At 43.1% G+C, this 19,204-nt stretch overlaps 1 protein-coding gene across 2 annotated transcripts in view; it reads right to left on the bottom strand.

Annotated features, from left to right (window-relative positions):
• Positions 1–19,204, bottom strand: part of LOC133268341 (BEN domain-containing protein 5) — a 951,280-nt gene that overhangs the window by 206,946 nt on the left and 725,130 nt on the right. For both annotated transcript variants that reach the window (XM_061451279.1, XM_061451280.1), the window contains exon 7: positions 13,795–13,884. In XM_061451279.1, coding sequence (XP_061307263.1) covers positions 13,795–13,884 — 90 coding nt within the window. The remainder of the gene's footprint in view (positions 1–13,794; positions 13,885–19,204) is intronic.

The raw sequence follows: 19,204 nt of genomic DNA, 5'->3' as shown, positions 1-19,204 counted from the left end.
TTGGGAGCAGCACATACTGCATTATTTTGTGCTCCAGCTCAGAACTTTAACCCTCTCAGCTGAAGAGCTGAGGTGTCCACTCTTCAGGACTGAATCCCAGCTGCTCACTTCTACCAAGACCTGCTGTTTCGCCGTTCATATACAAAGATGGCATATATTTACATACATTCCTCAGATCCTAACAGTGGCAACTGACAGCCTGTGCCTAAAGGAAACCTGAACAACTCTTCATGCTTGTTTTCCCCATGGGGACAAGAGAAGTGGTCGCTTTCTGTTACTCTTGTTATGTGGAAACACTAAGCCAGCTTTAATGGCATCTTTTGGCTACTTCACTGATTTCTGCTTTACCTGGTTTGCAGTTCATACTGCCTCAGTTTTATAGGATTTTCCTTTCTTTCAATTCAAATCAACTATAAAGGTGCAATACAGCTTGATTGTTTGCACGTGAGCAAAGTCACTCGTAAGACTCCGGTAGGAAAGTGCGGCACAGAGTCCACAAGAACTATGCAATACTGGTGTCACCCAGCAAAGCAGCAGGTCTAAAATGGACTATCAAATTCCAGAAACAGAAAAGAGTCCTGTTATTTCAGCAAAGAGCTACTTTACACTTTCCTGTTGTTGCCTTCTACCATGAGAAAGGCAAGCGGCATTGCAGCCAGTTTGCTCTTCCTGAGAAGTGGCTACCTTTCCCCTGAAGCTAGGGTGAGCTTTCTGCTTGCTCTGGGTTTACACCTAAGGTACTGAACATCTGAAAGTACTGCACAAGCAAAACAAATGGCATGTGAGACAAGAGACAGTCTGCATCCATTTCCCCCTCGATACATGGAAGTTGGTGGCAGAGGCTGAGCAGTTCTAATCAATGATAGTCAAAACTGAAATGAAACAGAAACCCGTTTGCACAGCAAAGTCTGTAACTTCAGTCTGGGCAGACAATGAGAGCAGGGACTGTATACAACACCAGGACTACTTCTGGTTGAGCCATGAGCTGATCAGACTGGGGGAAAGAGGAATAAGAGTGATTTGTTAAACAAAACCCTAACCCTCTGGGAAGATCTGATGGCCCAGAAAATGCTGGCTGCATCTGAATTTTCTCTCTGTGATTCCCAGATGAAAGTTGTATACTGCAAGTTGCTTCCAGTGGTGCTGGAGGGGACTTGTTGGATAACTGCATGCACTGGACTCCAGCAGGAAAAAGCCTTTTTAATGTGATTTAATTTTTTGTCAAAAACGACCGTGTCTCTACATGAGGAAAAAACCTGCAAAAGTGCTGCTCTGCCCCTCACCAATGGAGATAGATCTGCTCTTTTATTTACACCGCATGATATCCAGGCAAGAAATAAGCTCTGCAGATATAAATTAGGGCCACTCCCTGTCAGTACAGATGTGCTCCTGCTCCTGCCTAAGCATTGGAATATGTCATAAGACTCCACTTCTCCTCCAGAGAAAATCCTGCTGTGGAAATGGAGCCACACTCCAAATCATAAAGGTGATCGTAATTAGCACTGAAGAAGGAATATTCAGAGAGCAAACTGTCCTTGCACGAGTAGGGCTGCCACGAGCAACTGGTATCTCTGGTTATGAAGAGGTAAAAGTCTCCAGAAGGGTATAAAGTACATCTTTTCCATCTGAAGAGCACAAGGAAGGAAAGTAAGGAGGATTTATATTTCAGGGTCCCTCTAAGCACCTAAGGGTTTTGTTGTTGATGTTTAAGGAAGACAAAAAACCCCACCATTTCCTAAAGAATTCTATTTGGAGACTGCCTTATTGCGGAATCTGCTTTGAAGCATATTCAGCTAAGAAGGAATAAGATGCTCTTGTTCCTGAATAAGAATTGCTCAAGAAATGTTCTGTTGCACTTTACATTCACAGCCTGCCTTGGATGCAAATGAACTCTCAAGTGCCAGCAGGCCCTCAGACAGAAGCTCTCCCCAAGCACTCTGCAGCAATGGCTTTAAACTCTGGTAGCACTGTGACCACATAAGCTAATGTCAAGGTTCTATTTCCCTCATATCCTTAGCTATTACGAACATTGCCAGGAAGAAGAAGAATCAGAGTTCACATGTAACCAGGGGCAAAGACAGTCTAACTTTCTACCTTGAGTAGTCAGACTGAATTTTAACATCTTAAAAGGCAAATTAAATAAACAACCTCTTCTACTGCATGAAATATACAGCTGTTAGAAGGGAGAGGTGCCAATGAACATGTTGGGCAAGCTGAGACCCCCATCCACATTGCGAAAGGGTTTATCTCAAAGCCACTAGAGGGGTCTGTTAGCTGAGTATGGTGGCAGTCACTTCCCAGCTGCTATCTCCGGTGCAGGACAGGCCACCTTCCTGCAGTGAATTAGGGGTTCACTTCCAAGGGGTTTCCAGTTGTGACCTAGGACAATACAGTTAGCTGCTCCCTGCTTCTCCCCAGGAACAAAAGGCAGACCCAGCTTTGAGGAGATAGTACCTGGGAGAAGACTGGGTCACAGCATTTTTCAGCTCCACTCTTGATCCTGTGACAGCCTGTTTCGCATTTGACAGAAGATGGTTAAAGCCAGCAAGGCTGAATGGCTTCTCCTACACCAGGAATCAGCCACCCTTCTGTTTGCACTTTACTGTTATGGCACTACATAATGGTTTTTGTAAGGGAAATGGCCAAAACAGTGATCAGTGTCATTCAGTAGATTTAATAGCCATGAAAAAAGAAATCTTTCAGCAATGCTAGAAAGAGCTCCTTTTGGGTAGGTGGAGGCCTGGGTGAACAAGAACTTGCCCTGTTGTCATTGTCTGTGCCACCTAAAGACCTGGCTTATGTTTGTCTGTAACACAAGGCAGAGTCCAGCCTGGTAGCATTTTGGATACATGCTGTACCGCTGGCTGAAAAACTTGAACTAAATTTTCTCCTAAGATCTACAGACTTTTCATTTCCTTCTTTTTTAGCTGAACACTGAAACAGATTTTTACCTTTCTTTATTTCTTCCCTTCCCCATGTTTTTTTTTCCATCAGTGATAAAGTGACAAAAAAGCAGGTAGAAAAGAAAAAAAAGAGAGAAAAGGAAAATAGAAGAAAAAAAACAAAAGTGAGCTTGTATGAAATTGCAAATAAAGCATTCTCTTTGAAAACCTGTGGCATTATAAAAACAAAATGAACTAATTATTTTTCATCCATCTCCAATTATTTTTACATTTAGCAGGGCAAACTCAAAACCACAACCTCCAAATCACAGCATGGATACCAGGGGTGTAGAACCAGTCACTGGTCAGCTGAGTAGCTGTACCCTTGAACTAACACTATAGAGCACATCTGGAAATTGTCTCTTAGATGTCACATCTGTCATTAAGAAACCAGCCTTCCTGGGGAGGGTGACTCTTAAAGAGGGCTGCGTGCCACTGTTCAAAAATCACCCTAAATCCGCACTTCCTACCTACATAGTGTTTAATAGCTGTTTGGCCACATGTTAGGTCCCAGCTACGCAGTTTGTGCCTACAACTCTTGCTAGATAAAATTAAACAGGCTTGGTAAAGAAAGTGTCACCTTTTGGCTTTGGGCATGTGCCCCATTACCCCTCTTCTCCATCCTCAGATTCTAGAGAAGCATTCAGAGAGTAAACAAAACTTCTATGGGCTATTGCCTGGGACAGGAGCCAGCCTTCATCCCAAGTCCCTTCTTACTCTGCAAACAAGCTTTACGCCCTTTTCTCTGCAAGCTGCAGAAGTCAAGGAGACAGGCTTCTTATAAACATCCACACAGTACTTGTGACAGGCGCACACAGAGCACGTGAGCAATCTGTGCAGGGGCAGAGGAAGAGTTTCACCCAGGTGCCCTGGTGTCGTAGAGAAGATTCCAGTGGCCAAGTCCTTGTCACACATGAATGCTAGCTCCTCTGAGCAGCAGCCATAGAGATGCAGAAGGAGCAAGGAGGTAAGTGCAGGCCACCTTGGAGACAAAACTGAACTGAAAACAGAATGAAAACAAAAAAAATCAATTCAGCTGAACTGAGCCAGGGCAAGCAAAGTACAAAGGGTCAAGAAGAGAAAGCTGAAAACAATAGACCAGCAAGATTAATATCACTTGTGAAGAAGGGTGGGGACACTACTGAAGGAGAATGGAAAAGGCTTAAAGAAAAGTATAAAAACTAGACAAGACTACTAATTGTGAAGCCTGACATACCACTACCACACCTGCAGCTTGATCAGCACCAATCTCACACAGTTCTATACCTAAAGAGAGGGTTTCATCTCACAGCTTCAATTCCTTGAAATTAATGGTGGTCAGTTACTGGAAGCTGTTTCTTTCTCATTAACAGAGCCATGCAAATGAGATCTTAAGACAACCCCAGACTTCCTGTGGTCTTTACTTCACTGTTCTGAGCTTTGCATGTTCATGCCCAGGTCTAATTCAATTGGGGCAGGACTTCAGGATTCCTGTCTGAGATTTCTCCACTAGCAACTAGATGCTCCAGTATGGTTTGACCCATGCATGCAAAGCCCAGTTTGGGGAAATCTGCATGCACTGTACACAGGATGCTCTTGGTGAGTTGGACTGCTGCTGCGCAGCCACAGCAGGCAGTGTCACAAGCAATGTGTTAGCTAACACTTCTAGAGTGTTTGCTCTCCCATGTTGGCCCAGGGGAGATATATTGCATGGGCACAATGCCACTCACTGAAAGTGTAGGACTTACGGCCCATGGTTATATGGAGCAATACACACAGAAGATGGCTCTGATGTGATGTTGATGTGAATCAACATCTTCAAAATCCGTTTGGACCGCAATTTCTAGTGTGAAAGCCAGTCCATATTAAGGAAAGACAAATGCTCATGAAGTTCAGCTGAGTGACTATTTTCTCTTTTTCCTGTCCTCAGACATCAGCAAAGTGCCACGGTATGCTGTTACATGATGTGCTCTACCCTAGAGGCAGACTGATTAGGGCTGGAAGGAAATGATCTTTAAGCTAATGCTATTCAGAAGTATGAGAAGTCAAGAAACATTGCAAAACCAGTATGTTGAAGAGATTAATTAGGCAATCCCACCTGGAGACAAAGCAAATTTGCCTGCCGTTATATAGTGAAGTCTTTTTCAATTCTCCCTCTTGAAGACCAAGGGCTCCTTTAGCTTTCTGATATTGTAAAGAAGATTAGTTAAACAGAAGTAGTCAAAGACCTGCCATGGGCAAAGGGCAAACTGAATCAAAGCCACTTGACATTTCTTAGCTGCGTAGGCAAAGCTGGCCTTGTCCCAGGAACAAGGAGTTACAACTGATCCATTCCTCCTAGTGGAAGTTGCAAGATGAATGAGCATGCAGGGCCAGGCTTGGGACTGAGAGCCTGCCTAGCAAGTCCAATTTTCTGCTCCCAATACTACTGATAGGATGGAAGAGATGAGGCAGCAACTTCTACTGTAGGTGGGAAGGGGGTCTCACGGTCACACAACAGCTTTCTCTGCACTTAGCACGCCTCCTCCCTCAGGAGCAGCCCAGATCTCCAGAGCTCTAGAGATTCCTTCTGCCTTTTGCAGACTGACCATGCCCCTGTTCAGCCCCTCTACCCACTCTGCCACCATCACATCATCTTCTCTTCTGTGCTGGGTTCCTTGGCGCGTCCAGCAAGCAAACACAGTGAGTTAATAAGTCACATAACTATACCCAGAGAACTTTAACCTCATTATAAATGCCCTGCAGCTCAGGAAACCAGGTGTATAACCTCTCATATCTACCTGACACCATCATGAATTGATTCAAAACTATCTTGTAACAGCTAATGTCACTTTGGGTAGCAGAAATCCTTCTAATGGTCTATTTACATCAATACAATTTTAAGAGGGGCATTTATTTTCATTATTGCAATATGGATGTTTCATATTCTCAGAACAACCTCTCTCTCTCCTGGGATGCTTCACACTAAAATCCCATCCAGGAGATTTACAAGGGACAGACAATAGTGTTTTTCACGTTGCTTTAGAAGTCAAGGAGAGTGTGTTTCCCTTTGTATTAAAGCTTAGGAGCCCTGCACTTAAGAGAAAAAATAAGTCTCAGTGAGAAGGATGAATGCAGTCTAACAACTTTTAGAGAGCTCTGCAGCTCATTTTATGTTTGTGGTGTTGAATTCTGTTGTCTTTGTCTGCTTCTCATCATTTGGTTTCCTGAACCCCTATAAAAGAGACCACGAACTGCAGCTTCTGTTCACCATGTTCCCTCACTGCTTGTAAGTGCTAAGCTGCAGCTAAATGAACAGGAGAGCGTTCCTATCCTCTCCTGCCACAGCTTATGCATATCATCTTGGGTATGTAGAAACTCATTCATTTTATAGGAAGAGTTTGCTTTCTTATTGACCACTAGGACAGTATTGTGCAATATCAGATGCATTTTCCTATGGACTGCAGCCAAAAGAGAAGATTTGCAAAAGGATACAAGTATTGAAAGGCAATGGAAGATCAGCGTCTCTGTTCCTCTATGGTGGCAAGAGAGTGCAAAACCCCCTTGAAGTGGAACTTCTGTTTAGTTCAGTTCTCTGCAGTATTAGCAATGCAGCACACAGCCTGGAACACTGGCAACAGCCCTCACAAAGGCCATTCCTATATCCGAGAGCACTAACAGGCCTGCTGCGTGGCCTTCTGCATTCAAAGATGAATTGCAGACTAAGCCTTTATACATGTGGGGACATTCTCTTTGAGTCTAGAAGTAGCTAGGAGAGCATAAGTGTTTGTTTGTAGTCTCTTCCTTTGACAGAGAACATAGAAGTGAGACCTTATGGTAGTATAACGTACACGTACAAGATTTCCACTCTGTATGGAATCCGATTTTGTTTCCTCCTCTAGTAGGAAATATATATGAGAAATGAAGGTGATTTGGCTTTCTAGAAGGAAGAATACAATAGATAAAGTCAGTTCAGAACTGATGTAACCCATGCATTTAATCAGGTGCAAATTCAGTCTGATACGAGGTTCGGCAGGTGACAGCTTCAAGCTTTCAATGTCCCCATTGTTACCACAACAGACACTTTCTGGGTTCAGTGTTTTTCTCCAGTAGAGCTGCTGCTACCAAAAGCATCCTATACCAATGTCCAGAGAACTTAATTTCATTTCTTTAGGAGAAATTTATCCCCTGAAAACAGCTAGGTTATCACCTCTGTTACTTCTAAAAGGTAACTTTTCACATGTAAAGGCTTCATTAGCTTTATTTACACTTGCATTCAAAACATGCCCTGTCCTGTCTTTCAGTAACTATCACTTATGCCCTAATGCTCAAAAGATTTATGCTTAGCGAAGGAAGCAGAAAAGAAGCTTTTAGCCCTGACAGTTTATTCCTCCTCTTTCTTTGTAATAAAAGACAAAGTTTGACTAAAATTCCAAGCAGGAGCAGTAAGTTTCAAAATTACTCTTCTCACACTCACACATACAACTGCCTTTTCCATGAACAAACACCCCCAAAAATAGACTCACAGAATCGTTAGGGTTGGAAAGGACCTTAAGATCATCCAGTTCCAGTTCTCTGCTGTAGGCAGAGACACTTCACACTAAACCATGTTGCTCAAGGCTTTGTCCAACCTGGCCTTGAACACTGCCAGGGATGGAGCATTTACCACTTCTTTGGACAATCTGTGCCAGTGCCTCACTACCCTCACAGTAAAGAACTTCTTCCTTATATCTAGCCTGAACTTCCCCTGTTTCAGTTTGAACCCATTACCCCTTGTCCTATCACTACAGTCCCTAATGAAGAGTCCCTCCCCAGCATCCCTATAGGCCCCCTTCAGATACTGGAAGGCTGCTCTGAGATCTCCATGCAGCTTTCTCTTCTCCAGGCTGAACAGCCCCAACTTTCTCAGCCTGTCTTCATACGGGAGGTGCTCCAGTCCCCTGATCGTCCTCGCGGCCCTTCTCTGGACTTGTTCCAACAGTTCCATGTCCTTTTTATGTTGAGGACACCAGAACTGCACACAGTGCTCCAAGTGGGCTCTCATGAGAGCATAGTAGAGGGGCAGGATCACCGCCTTTGACCTTCCCAAGTCCCACTCATGTTGTAGAGAGCTTCACTAACTCCTTCAGGATCAAGCTTGAAGGCATTGCCTCCATGAATAATAGAATCTATAGTATCATAGAATACCATGTTGGAAGAAGCCTCAAGAATCATCTGGTCCAACCTTTCTAGGGAAACATGACCTAGACTAGATGTCCCAGTGTCATGTTCAGCCAAATCTTAAGTGTCCAGTGTTGGGGAATCCACCACTTCCCTGGGGAGATTATTCCAATGGCTGATTGTTTTCATTGTGAAAAAATTTCCTCTAGTGTCCAAGTGCAATCTCCCTAGGAGGAACTTGTGCTTATTACCCCTCCTCTTTTCCATGTGACTCCTTGTTAAAAGGGACTTTCCATCTTCTTCGTAGCCACCCTTTAAATACTGGAACTGGAATTTTGGTAAGGTCTCCCCTGAGCCTTCATTTCTCAATGCTGAACAGACCCAGTTCTTTCAGCCTTTCCTTTATACTGCAGGCTTCCCAGTCTTTTAACCATCTTTGTAGACCTTGCCTGGACTCTCTTCAGCCTGTCCACATTTTTTTTGTATAGCAGGGACCAAAACCAAACACAGTATCCCTAGTGTGGCCTGATGAGTATCAAATTGGATAATGAGTTCTCTGCTGGTGATGCCCTTGTTCATACAACCCTGCATCCTGTTGTCTTTCTTTGCTGCAGCTGCACACTGTTCACTCATATTGAGCTTGTTGTTCACCAGGACTCCGAGGTCCCTTTCCACAGAGCTGCCAAGTAGATCCCAGCTGCACTCTTGTATTGTGTTTACCCAGGTGCAAGACCTTTCACCCGCCCTTATTGAACTCCGTAAGGTTCTTGTCAGCCCACTCTTCCAGCCTATCCAGGTCATCACGCAGGATGGGTCTCCCTTCCAACATTTCCACTTCCCCGCTCAGTTTGGTGTCATCATCATACTCGGTCAGGGTACACTTGATAGAATCATAGAGTAGTTGGGGTTGGAAATGACCTTAAGATCACCTAGTTCCAACCCCCTGCCATGGGCAGGGACACCTCACACTAAACCATGTCACCCAAGGCTTTTTCCAACCTGGCCTTGAACACTGCCAGGGATGGAGCATTCACAACTTCCAGATCATTTACAAAGATATTAAATAGTGCTGGGCCCCATAACAATCCCTGAGGACCCCGCTAGTGACGCGCCATCAGTTTGAAAATGGCTGACTTACCACCACTCTCTGGTGCAGCCCATCAGTGAACTACAAAACTGACACCGCTTTTAGGAAGCATCTTGGAATCTGTACAGGAATAAAACCCTTCAGAGCACCTTGGCCACATAAAGAGCAAGTTCAGTTACCCAGTACCCCAGTGAGTTACTGTGCAACAGCAGCACTCCTGACACAGCTGGTAGGAGACATTTTCAGGCAGTCTGTCCCCTTCAACCCCATTCTTTAAACTTAGAAACAAAATTTATATGAAAGTTTTCAGATTTCTTTTTTCCCTGCACTCTGCTGAGAAGAGGTTGGGGGTTAAAAACACAGACCAAGAATGTTAACAGAAAACCAAGAGATTTTGTCCAGTGTAGTCTGGTTTTTCATTTCATACCATCTGATTTAAGGGTGAAGCGAGAGGGAGCATTCATTTATGCAGCTGTAATGAAAAAAGATTGATTGAAAAGTCATTTTTGCTCCATTTCTTATGGATAAGAGTCCCAGGTGTCTGTTTTCCTTATATTTTCTTTTTAATGGCTGTTCCCTATTCAGCCCATAAGCTTCAAGGTCAGCTTCAGGTCAAATTACACTTGGCACACGATGCTCAGCATCTGCAAACCCAGCTATGGGATCCCTCTCCCTCCCCTCTTGCACTGGATCTTACATTCTGGGCTCCCAGCCTGGCAAACTATATTAAAATAAAACACTTGGGGTACAAACTGTCTTTTTTTGCATTGATTGCACAGACAAATGTCTTAAAAAGATGGCAAACGACATCCTACTGATAAAACATGCAAAGTCAATGAAGAAAGTAATGAAAGAAAATGCAGTCTAACTACATCTAGACATGCTTAAGCTTGCAATTACGGACTGCTTGTAAAAGCCAAAGCATACAGGGCAAACTTGAACATGGTAGCCACCACATGTGTCCTACAACCTCCCATACGCATGAATAGTGAGGGACAGTTGCTTACCTCCTACTAAAGAAATAAAATCTAGCAGGCAACAGAAGGAAATATGAGACTGTAAGAATGCTGAGTGTTAGGAAGGAGGGAATACTCTTATTGCCAGATACTGGACAAAAAACAGGCCTTTGGAATGCTGGCTTATCACCAGTGTTTAGAGGTTAGGGACTGGAGGTACATATTTTACACCTACATATTTGTACGCATTATATATATATATAGGCATTATCTGACATCTGCCCCATCTGTAAGGGTTAATAATTTACTTGCCTTGACGGTATAATGTGGAAGACAGAAAATAGCATGCATTTGCTGAAATAAAAATATGAGGGGGGAGGAGGGGAGGAGGTGGAAAATAAGGAAAAGTATCTAAGAAAGGAAAAGAATCTAAAACCGCAACTTCAGAAAAATCCCTCAGAAATCTGAACAGCCCATGAGTGATGAGTTCAAGCTGTAAGATGAATTTGCACTGTTCTGTGTGGCACTACAAAAGCCTTCCAGGAACAGCAGTGATTCCAGCTAGTTAGAAAATAGTCTGTAAGAGCTAAGTGAAAACAACAGTCCTCTTCATCTTAGACCCCACTCCTACTTACTCATCCCCAAACATGACCCAGGCATCAGTGCTCATGATGACTGTCACAGCCTGAGGAGGAAAGCACCGTCCTACCTTTGGATGTAAAGTGCACTCATGCAAATACACTCTCTGGTGACTAACTCTTCATCTCTGTCCCTGAACTTCACAACAAGCAGTTAAGAACTATCATGAAAACTTCCTAAAAAGGCTAACCTGAAGCACTGTAATAACTCTTAAAAGACCAAAACAGAAAAAAAAACCCTCGAGGTTCTTAATCCATCTTTCTATGAAGAGGCCCTTTAGGGTTTTCCCTGCCTTTTAAGGAAGGGAGCTAGAGCTCAGCAGCTGCACCATGTGTGAAATATTATAGCACTTGTTTTTAACTGCTGGATGAGGTGCCTAATGATTCTAGGGAGATCTGGCTACTGCTGCAAACAAGCCACAGCTGTAAGGAGACAGAGGTGTGTATCCAAGTTTACGATACTTGTAGATCTGCAGGAATATTGAGCATTTGTATCCAAAGCTCATTTTTCAGTGGACTCTTCATAACGGAATGTGAAGAAGGATGACAGAAACAGTACAGTTCTGAACAGGGAGATGATCATTTTGGGAGGGTCTTTTCCCACAGGAACACAAAGATCCCTGCTTAGATTTTGTGGTAGAATGAAGAACAAAGGATCAACAGACAGGACCAAGCATATCCTGAAGCATCAAGGCTAGGCAACTTGCTTCTCTGAGTATCTTTCCTAATCAAAAAAATGGAAGATATAATATGGAGCTTTTGTCAGGCCCCAGGAAGCTGGTGTCCAGACTGTACGTAGCTATATATCCTTAGCAGAGAGCACACCAAAGAGGTCATGAAGAGACCTGGTTACCTCAAAGACAGGTAGAAAACTGAGCAAGGAGTTAGTTATGAGCTTACAGCTTGAAAGAGGCAAACAGAGCCTGAATTGAATTAAATCCAAGATTGACTGATAAAATTAAGAACAAAAATAAATCTTGTAACTCCTTATCTATTCCTCTGTGAGATGCTTCTCCAGGCCTGGACAGTCACAATTCCGCTCTTCCATAAATAAGATGCCGCTTGCACCCGGGGAATCCTTGGGATTAGCTGCCATATCTTAATACTTCAGGTTGTGAGCATAATCAAACATCCAAGAAGAAATCTCTTTGCCAAGTTAAAAAATTCCTGACATGTTCCATATGCACAGGGCTTGCATTTGGATATTAAATCTGCAACACCCAACTGCCAAAATACTTCTAAGACTCCAGAAACATAACTCCCCATTGTGCCCTCACTTGACTGCCAAAGGGATCCTTTTTATCCATTCTTTTGGCCCTCCCACACAAAAGTTCCTAAAGATGGAACAAGCACCCAATTTCACATTTGGCAGTGCTAGAAAAACCACAGCAACAGCCTTGAAATGTTTGCCATTTCTACTTGTCTTGACAGTAATTATACACACAAGGCAGCTTCATCTGCACTGGACAGAATGGCTTGATGCACAGCAGAGTTCAGTGCCTTCAGATCCATGCATTTCCAAGCGAGTCAAGCGTGCATTATAACTGCAGCCACAGCAAGTTTCTGATGCTCTTCTCCAAGAGCAATCTCTCCTTTTCATTTTGCTTTTCCTTATCTCCCCTCTCCCTTTTTGTTTTAGTTTTCCCTACAAACCACAAAGTTTCTCAGGCAGTCAGAACATGACTTCCATCCAGTTGTTTCACCAGGCTAAGCATGCCACCCACTTTTTTGCATTCCTTTTTTTTTTCTCCCCTATTGAATAAACTCTCCATTATCAAAATAAAACAACATCGTTTACAAAGTACCACCACAGCAGCAGCATGCCTCAGCCCTCATTTCATAGGGCTGTGCCAGCAGCCACAAACAGAATCAAAGCATCCAATTAAAAATCCATATTCATTAACAAACATCATGTGTACTGTAATGCCCTGCATTGACTATGCCACTGCAGGAGATGGGAAACTTGCTGAGTTTTCCTGCTCTCAGTCTGAAGCACTATTTTATTAAAGGAAGGGTTTTACCTTTGTTACTTCACAGGCCAGCAAGAAGAGGCCCAGTGTCCTATTAGCCCATCGGGCTAGGACATCAGAAGTCACAGCTGTTGACCTTTTGCCTTAGAGAGATGCCAAACACAGGACCTTGCCAGAATGAGAAGCACACAGAGAAGACCGTGAAGCTGTGCCAGACCTTTCCCACTGAGGTCTTTAGGTACTAACAGGGCCAGTCGCAAACCAATCCACAGCATTACAAGTAGCCAACATAATAAACTCTGCATATGCTTGATTGATGCAACTCATTGGCTTGGCAGGGCCAGATCCAAGCTGATGTAGTAAATTAGCATATTGCCTTGGCTTCAGGGAAGTTACATTGATTTACACCATCAACAATTTACCACTGCAGAAAGCCACATACCGTAAGTACAACATTTCAGACCTATACAATGCAGTTATATGAACACATGCCAGGATTATTTATTTATTTGTACCCACAAGCCTGACATTTACAACTCTTTATAAATACGAGCTGGGCAATTTGCTTTCTATTTTTAGCAGGAATGCTTTGTGCAGGGAACAGCTGTCAGCCACTGGAGCTGTGCTCCTCAGAGCAGCAGCTTCAGACAAATAGAGGCCTCGGAATTAAATTGGAGCACAAGGGTCATTGCTTTGTAGTGGAAAAGCAGCTGAAGATAGTAGACAGCAAGATAAACCAACCAGTTAATAAAGAAATGTTCCCAGAGCTTTTCCAGCCTATTTCCCTAAGAAAAGGAGGCTTACATGATCACACTGCATATGTGTAAGTGTGTCAGTTCTTCCTCAATAGCTTCAGAGCCCACCGTCCAATTCTGACCAAGTTCAGCAAACGTTTGTAAGACTAAGATACTTCTACTGCCTCCAGGAAACCAGGTAGAGGTGAAAGATTCTGCTGATAATCTCACTGTGGGAAAACGTGAACTCAGCCTTCTAGCAGATCCAACGCTATGCAAACCCAATACACTCATCAATAGGAAGGAAAACGGATCTCAACAGATCTTCAATCTTCATGCAGACACTCACCTTGGCACACAAAGGAAGATGGTGTTTCCCCAGGGTGGACCCGTGCAGTGATGAACACCACTTTCTGTTCAGCCCCTGGACGAAGGTTCGCTGCAGCAGAAGGGGGTGGTAGGGAACAGAGGGGAAGAGAGAGATAAAGATCCTTAAACAGGGTCCCAGGTGTAGGAAAAAAGGGCCTATGTTTTTTAAGGCATACCCTTTAATTAAAACTGGACATACATTACAAATAAGCACGATCTACAACTAAAGGAGGCGGTGTCACTGAGCATCCCATACCACGCCATATAGCAGACTGCACAAAGGCTGGGTAACTAATGACATGCAGCCAAACCTGCAACAGCAAAGTTAGCTCTCTTTTCAAAACCCAAGACTTACTACAGTGAGCTTAACTGCACTATAATTGCTCTCTCACTTGTGATAAATGTCCCCTTGGGGCGACAAGAACAACAGTGGGGGTCCATTCACAACGTTAAGCCAATTGCACCCTGCATTACGCTTGATACAAGCCTTAACAGTGCCCAACAATGGTAAAGTGCTAACAAATGGCATTTATTAGGCTTTGCTTTGGGGGATTTGAGGGGGTGTATTATTATTTTTTTTAATCTCTTTACTATTTGGAACTGCATCTGCCCTGACTGAAAGAGATGCTCAAAACCAATAAAGCATGGAAAAGTGTCCAGGATTAAATCCAGCAAGCTTCTCCAGTGAGAGCATGAAAATCAGGTCCCCTTCAAATTACAGATAGGTGGGAGACTTAGATCCCAACTATGCTGAATTTATATGGGTTAATCCCTCAGTACTGAAACCATACTATGGCTACTTACTTTAGCTGTAAACTACAAGGGTTAAGCAGCATGTTTTCCCTGTTTGTGCAATGACTGCATTTAATAAAGAGGAAATAAAAATTACACTCTTTCAAAGTGGGTTCTGGGAATTTTAAAGACCATAAGAGGTCAGGACCTCAGTTAGATGTCTTATCTAGCTCTGAACACACACAGCAGGGGTAATACTAAACACAGCAGGATCCAATTGCTACAAACAGTTTCAATCTTTGGTTTGAAATATAAAGTTTACATACTAAAAGGAGACTAGAAACCAAACCCAAGCCTTTCTTTTTGTAATTAGTAAGATGTGTTACATATACACCCAAACATTGACTTTTAATGTGAAGGATGTTTGGGAGGCCTCAAGATCATACCCGAGTTATTTTGTTAATTTCCTGAACTCTTAGGAATGCTCAGCTTCCCCAGTGGTAAATCACACCTAACAGCACCACAGGAATAATCAATAGAGTTTTGGTTGTTCTCTGGAGACAATCTCAGCAGGTTTCTTTTTTATTTCCTTAGCCTCCCTAAATGTCCTACAGCTGCTCACCCTGTAACTCAGCCATTCGTTTGTCCTTTCATACTCCAGCTTCACCCCTCTCTGGTGTTTCTGAGCCCCAGAGGCAAAGAAATATAAGAAAGAATGTCTCTGACAAACATAGCAGCTGGTGGGGCCAATTGTGTCTGCAGAACCCAAGTGGGAAGCAGCAAAAAGGAACACACTACCTTCAGTTAGAAGTGATGACCACCCCACATCATTTGCATTAACATCAAGTAGTGTGGGAGGAAGGAGATAAATCAGCAAACCAACTTTAAAGAACAAAAGAAGAAGGCTGGTATCACTTTTGAAAGATGAGAGGAGTTTTCACCCTCTCTTGGAAAAACAGCGTTACAGGGACAGTGGCTAGCACAGAAGTGATGCTCAGCAACATGACTACCACTGTTTGGAGCTGGAACAGCTTCTTGGTTAGGAAATCTTTTGGACAGAAGATAAGTTTGGGGGTGTTTGTAGCTTTGCCTTTTTGTTTGGTTGGTTATAATTACATTTTTATTATTTACGCTTTACCCTTCATAACAGTTATTAAAATCATTTATAGTTCATTCTCCTCTGGAACTGAAGCGGACTTTCTCAATTTAGGATTCACTGCAAAGCTGCTTGGAGTCAATGGGAGGTGTGGTACAGGGTGGTAATCAGCACCTATCTTGCCCACTTCCCTGGAGGATGGACGAGCACCAAATTACCGCCCTTCACTCAGTGCCAAGCAACTTCACTCCACCTTGGTTTACAATCCCCAAAGCATCACTCGCTTTCCAGCCAGTGCATCTGCTGCAGACTGTGAATACACAACCTTACACGTACAGATCCTTCCACAGAGGAAAGTGTGAGGAGAAAGGAGAGGCAGAGAGGAACTGGTTTGGACTGACCTCAACCCCATTACCCATCCCTGACACCACTGCAGATGAGGGGCAGTGGGTTTCAGAAGAGGTGGAAGTGAAGACAGTTTTGGAAAAATGGAGGGTGGAAATGTGTTCTTTGCTTCTCACTCTACACGTCTATTTTAATTAGCAATAAATTAGTTTTTCTCCCAAATCAAGTCTGCTTTGCCTACGATGGCAACTGGTAAATGATATCCCTGTCTTTATCTTAACCCACTTTTCATTTTACCTTATCTTGACCCAAAACTTTTCATCTTATTTCCTCCCCCCACTCCTGTAGAAGAAGGAGCATCTGGCTAAGGTTAATCCACCAAACCAATAATGGAAACCACAGCTACAAAACACCATTTCATATTTTTAATTTAAATGTTGCATTGAAAATGCATCGTATTTTCTACTTCAGGATTGAAAAGATCAATCAAAATTAAAGTGATTAGAAGTGTACAGCTTTGCTTAGTAGATGCCAAAAGCGCTTCAGCAAAATGACAGAAAGGCATGCTCCATTTAGCCACAACTTTGCGAGTTATGGAAATGGAGAGAAATAGTCTGTTGCAATAGCCCTTCTACCCTTCCAACTGCTGCTGCAGTGAATCTTAGAAACAAAGCTATTTGATGGAAAAGCTTTCCTAGGGAAGAAATTCATGTGTTTCTGGAATTATTTCTTTCTCATTTTCTCTTCCAGAAAGCATCTTGAAGATTGAACTAAACACTTTGTTTCCCCCCTGAATGCTACTACCACCATCATCATTGATAATATTTGCCTTGACTTCATATTCCAACTGGGACGACCTAAACAAACTACCGCTGAGTGTTATGTCCTCGTAGCCTGCTGCTCACCCACCAACATTCTGTTGCTGTGCTGCAGAGAATTCCCTCAGGCAAAGCTGTGAAGATCTAAGGTGCTAGTGAGAACATTTACCTCAACATCTCTTCTGGCTCTAAAGCCACTACAGTGGTCATAAACACCAACTGAATGTCATACTGAAAAGAAGCCCTATTAGCTGCAAGCAAGAAGCTCAGATCTCTCACTCTGAATATCTCTTCAGCTCTTTGGCCTTCAACTCATGTTCCTTCTCTAATGCTATAGCATGTACAAGCCAACCACTTAAAGCAATCCCACTGGAAACAGTCCCCCAGCTCTCATCCAGGAAACAGTGATTTCCACTCTTGGTTACATATTACACTAGTGCCAGTAAAACAGGGCCCCACAGAAAACATTTTCTACTAAAAAAAAAACCCAGAGCAAAATCTAAACTTTCACAGGAAGACAGCAAATTCTCTTAGCCATCTTCCTGCTACTATAAAACCATGAAAACAGTATTTGCATGCAGTAGCTTAATAATAAGTATCTGGAAATTTTCTGCAGACATATTACTACCAAAATGAAATGCTGTAACAGAAACAGAACTGAGGTAGAACTTTGGTTAGCATCCATGACCAGAAACAGACTGCAGAGAGATTGCAGATTTGTGGTTTAAATCTTGCAGCCATGGTATGGTAGTGATGCAAGTTCACAAAATACTACTAAGGTTGCTAGTGAATGAAAGGTGAGCAAATCTGACCCTAGAAATCTACTTCAGAAAGCCTTAACTGGCATCCACCAGGAGAACTTGAAAGTGAAATCCATTCCTTTTCAGAGGACTTCAAAGTTGGGACAAGGCGCTGTGAAAATCTTGCTTTTCTCCCCTCCAACATTTCACCCTATATATAGACCACAAGGTTCAAATCAGAAGAAATGGAAATCCATTACTCTAAAAACATATGCCTCAAACTCATTTGATTTAAATACCTGCATATATATTCATGAAATACGTATATCCATTGCAAATAAATTACATGCTGTCTTCCCTTCTCAGGTACTTTGCAGTATGAGGTGGGCTGTTGCCAGCATCTTATATTCCAATCCCTGTGAGTTAATGACTCCACAGAGGAAATCAAAAGAACTCAATTGCATTACACTTCACTGTGCTGCCTCAGCTTGTCTGTTTCCAACACAACTGTAACATCTGTGTCAAAAGCACACACTAATGTCGTTGCTGCCCTGACTGCCTAGTCTCTACACATCAACTTGCTTTAGCAAATCAAATCCAAGCAGCATTTACTGCAGTCTGGCTTTTCCTAAGAGGTCAGATTAGCACCTAAGTCCATTTACTTTTGTTACTTCTGCCCACAGTTGTCATTTCAGGTAAGAACGCACATCTCAGCAACACAGGGCAAAACCACCATTTTTGGTCACTACCAGATGCCACTGGACTTGGAGTCAAAACCACAAGCTTTTCTGTCTTGCCCTCTTATAGTTGGCTTGAATGGTACAAAGAAACAACACTGGCGTAGAAGGTAAAAGTGATGCCATTTGTACCAAAGAGAGACGAGCAAAAACTGGACTACAGCTTTTGACAGTCAGACACCTATTCTTATGCACTTTTACCTGGAAAAGGAGGCAGAAGTATCTTGGCTCCCATGCAGAATCCATGAAAGGTCCAGTCTGCATAAGGGAAGCACTGCTGCCACGTGCCTGAGTGCTCATAGACTCTTTTCACCTCCCACCATGATTAGATAGTCCCATCTGGAGCACAGAGGAGCTCTGTTCACTTGTGCATGCATATTCTATCCAGCAACAGTCATAGAATCATAGAATCATAGAATAGTTGGAGTTGGAAAAGACCTTAAGATCATCAAGTTCCAACCCCCCTGCCGTGGGCAAGGACCCCTCACACTAAACCAGAACACCCAAGGCCTCGTCCAACCTGGCCTTGAACACCACCAGGGATGGAGCATTCACAACCTCCCTGGGCAACCCATTCCAGCGCCTCACCACCCTAACAGGAAAGAATTTCCTCCTTACATCCAATATAAACTTCCCCTGTTTAAGTTTTAACCCGTTACCCCTTGTCCTATCACTACAGTCCCTAATGAAGAGCCTCTCCCCAGCACCCCTGTACATCCCTATATATTACCCCACTGTATTAATGCATGGATCATACTACTTCAGTATATTAATGTACTTCAATATATGAATTTAGGCTATGCCATCCTGTAGCAGGGTTGCTTTTATTCCTTACCATTTTCCAGGCATAGCTGACATTGTAGTCCTGCATGCAGTGCTCAAAACTGGATCCAAACCTCTCAAGTTCTGGATTTTCACTCAG

The sequence above is a fragment of the Pezoporus flaviventris genome, unplaced genomic scaffold (assembly GCF_033815535.1).
Source record: "Pezoporus flaviventris isolate CSIRO_AGI_PZ_B2104156 unplaced genomic scaffold, CSIRO_AGI_Pfla_v1 ptg000013l, whole genome shotgun sequence".
Lineage (NCBI taxonomy): Eukaryota > Metazoa > Chordata > Aves > Psittaciformes > Psittacidae > Pezoporus > Pezoporus flaviventris.
Note: the sequence above shows the minus strand (reverse complement) of the source record. Positions and strands in the feature narration are given on the sequence as shown.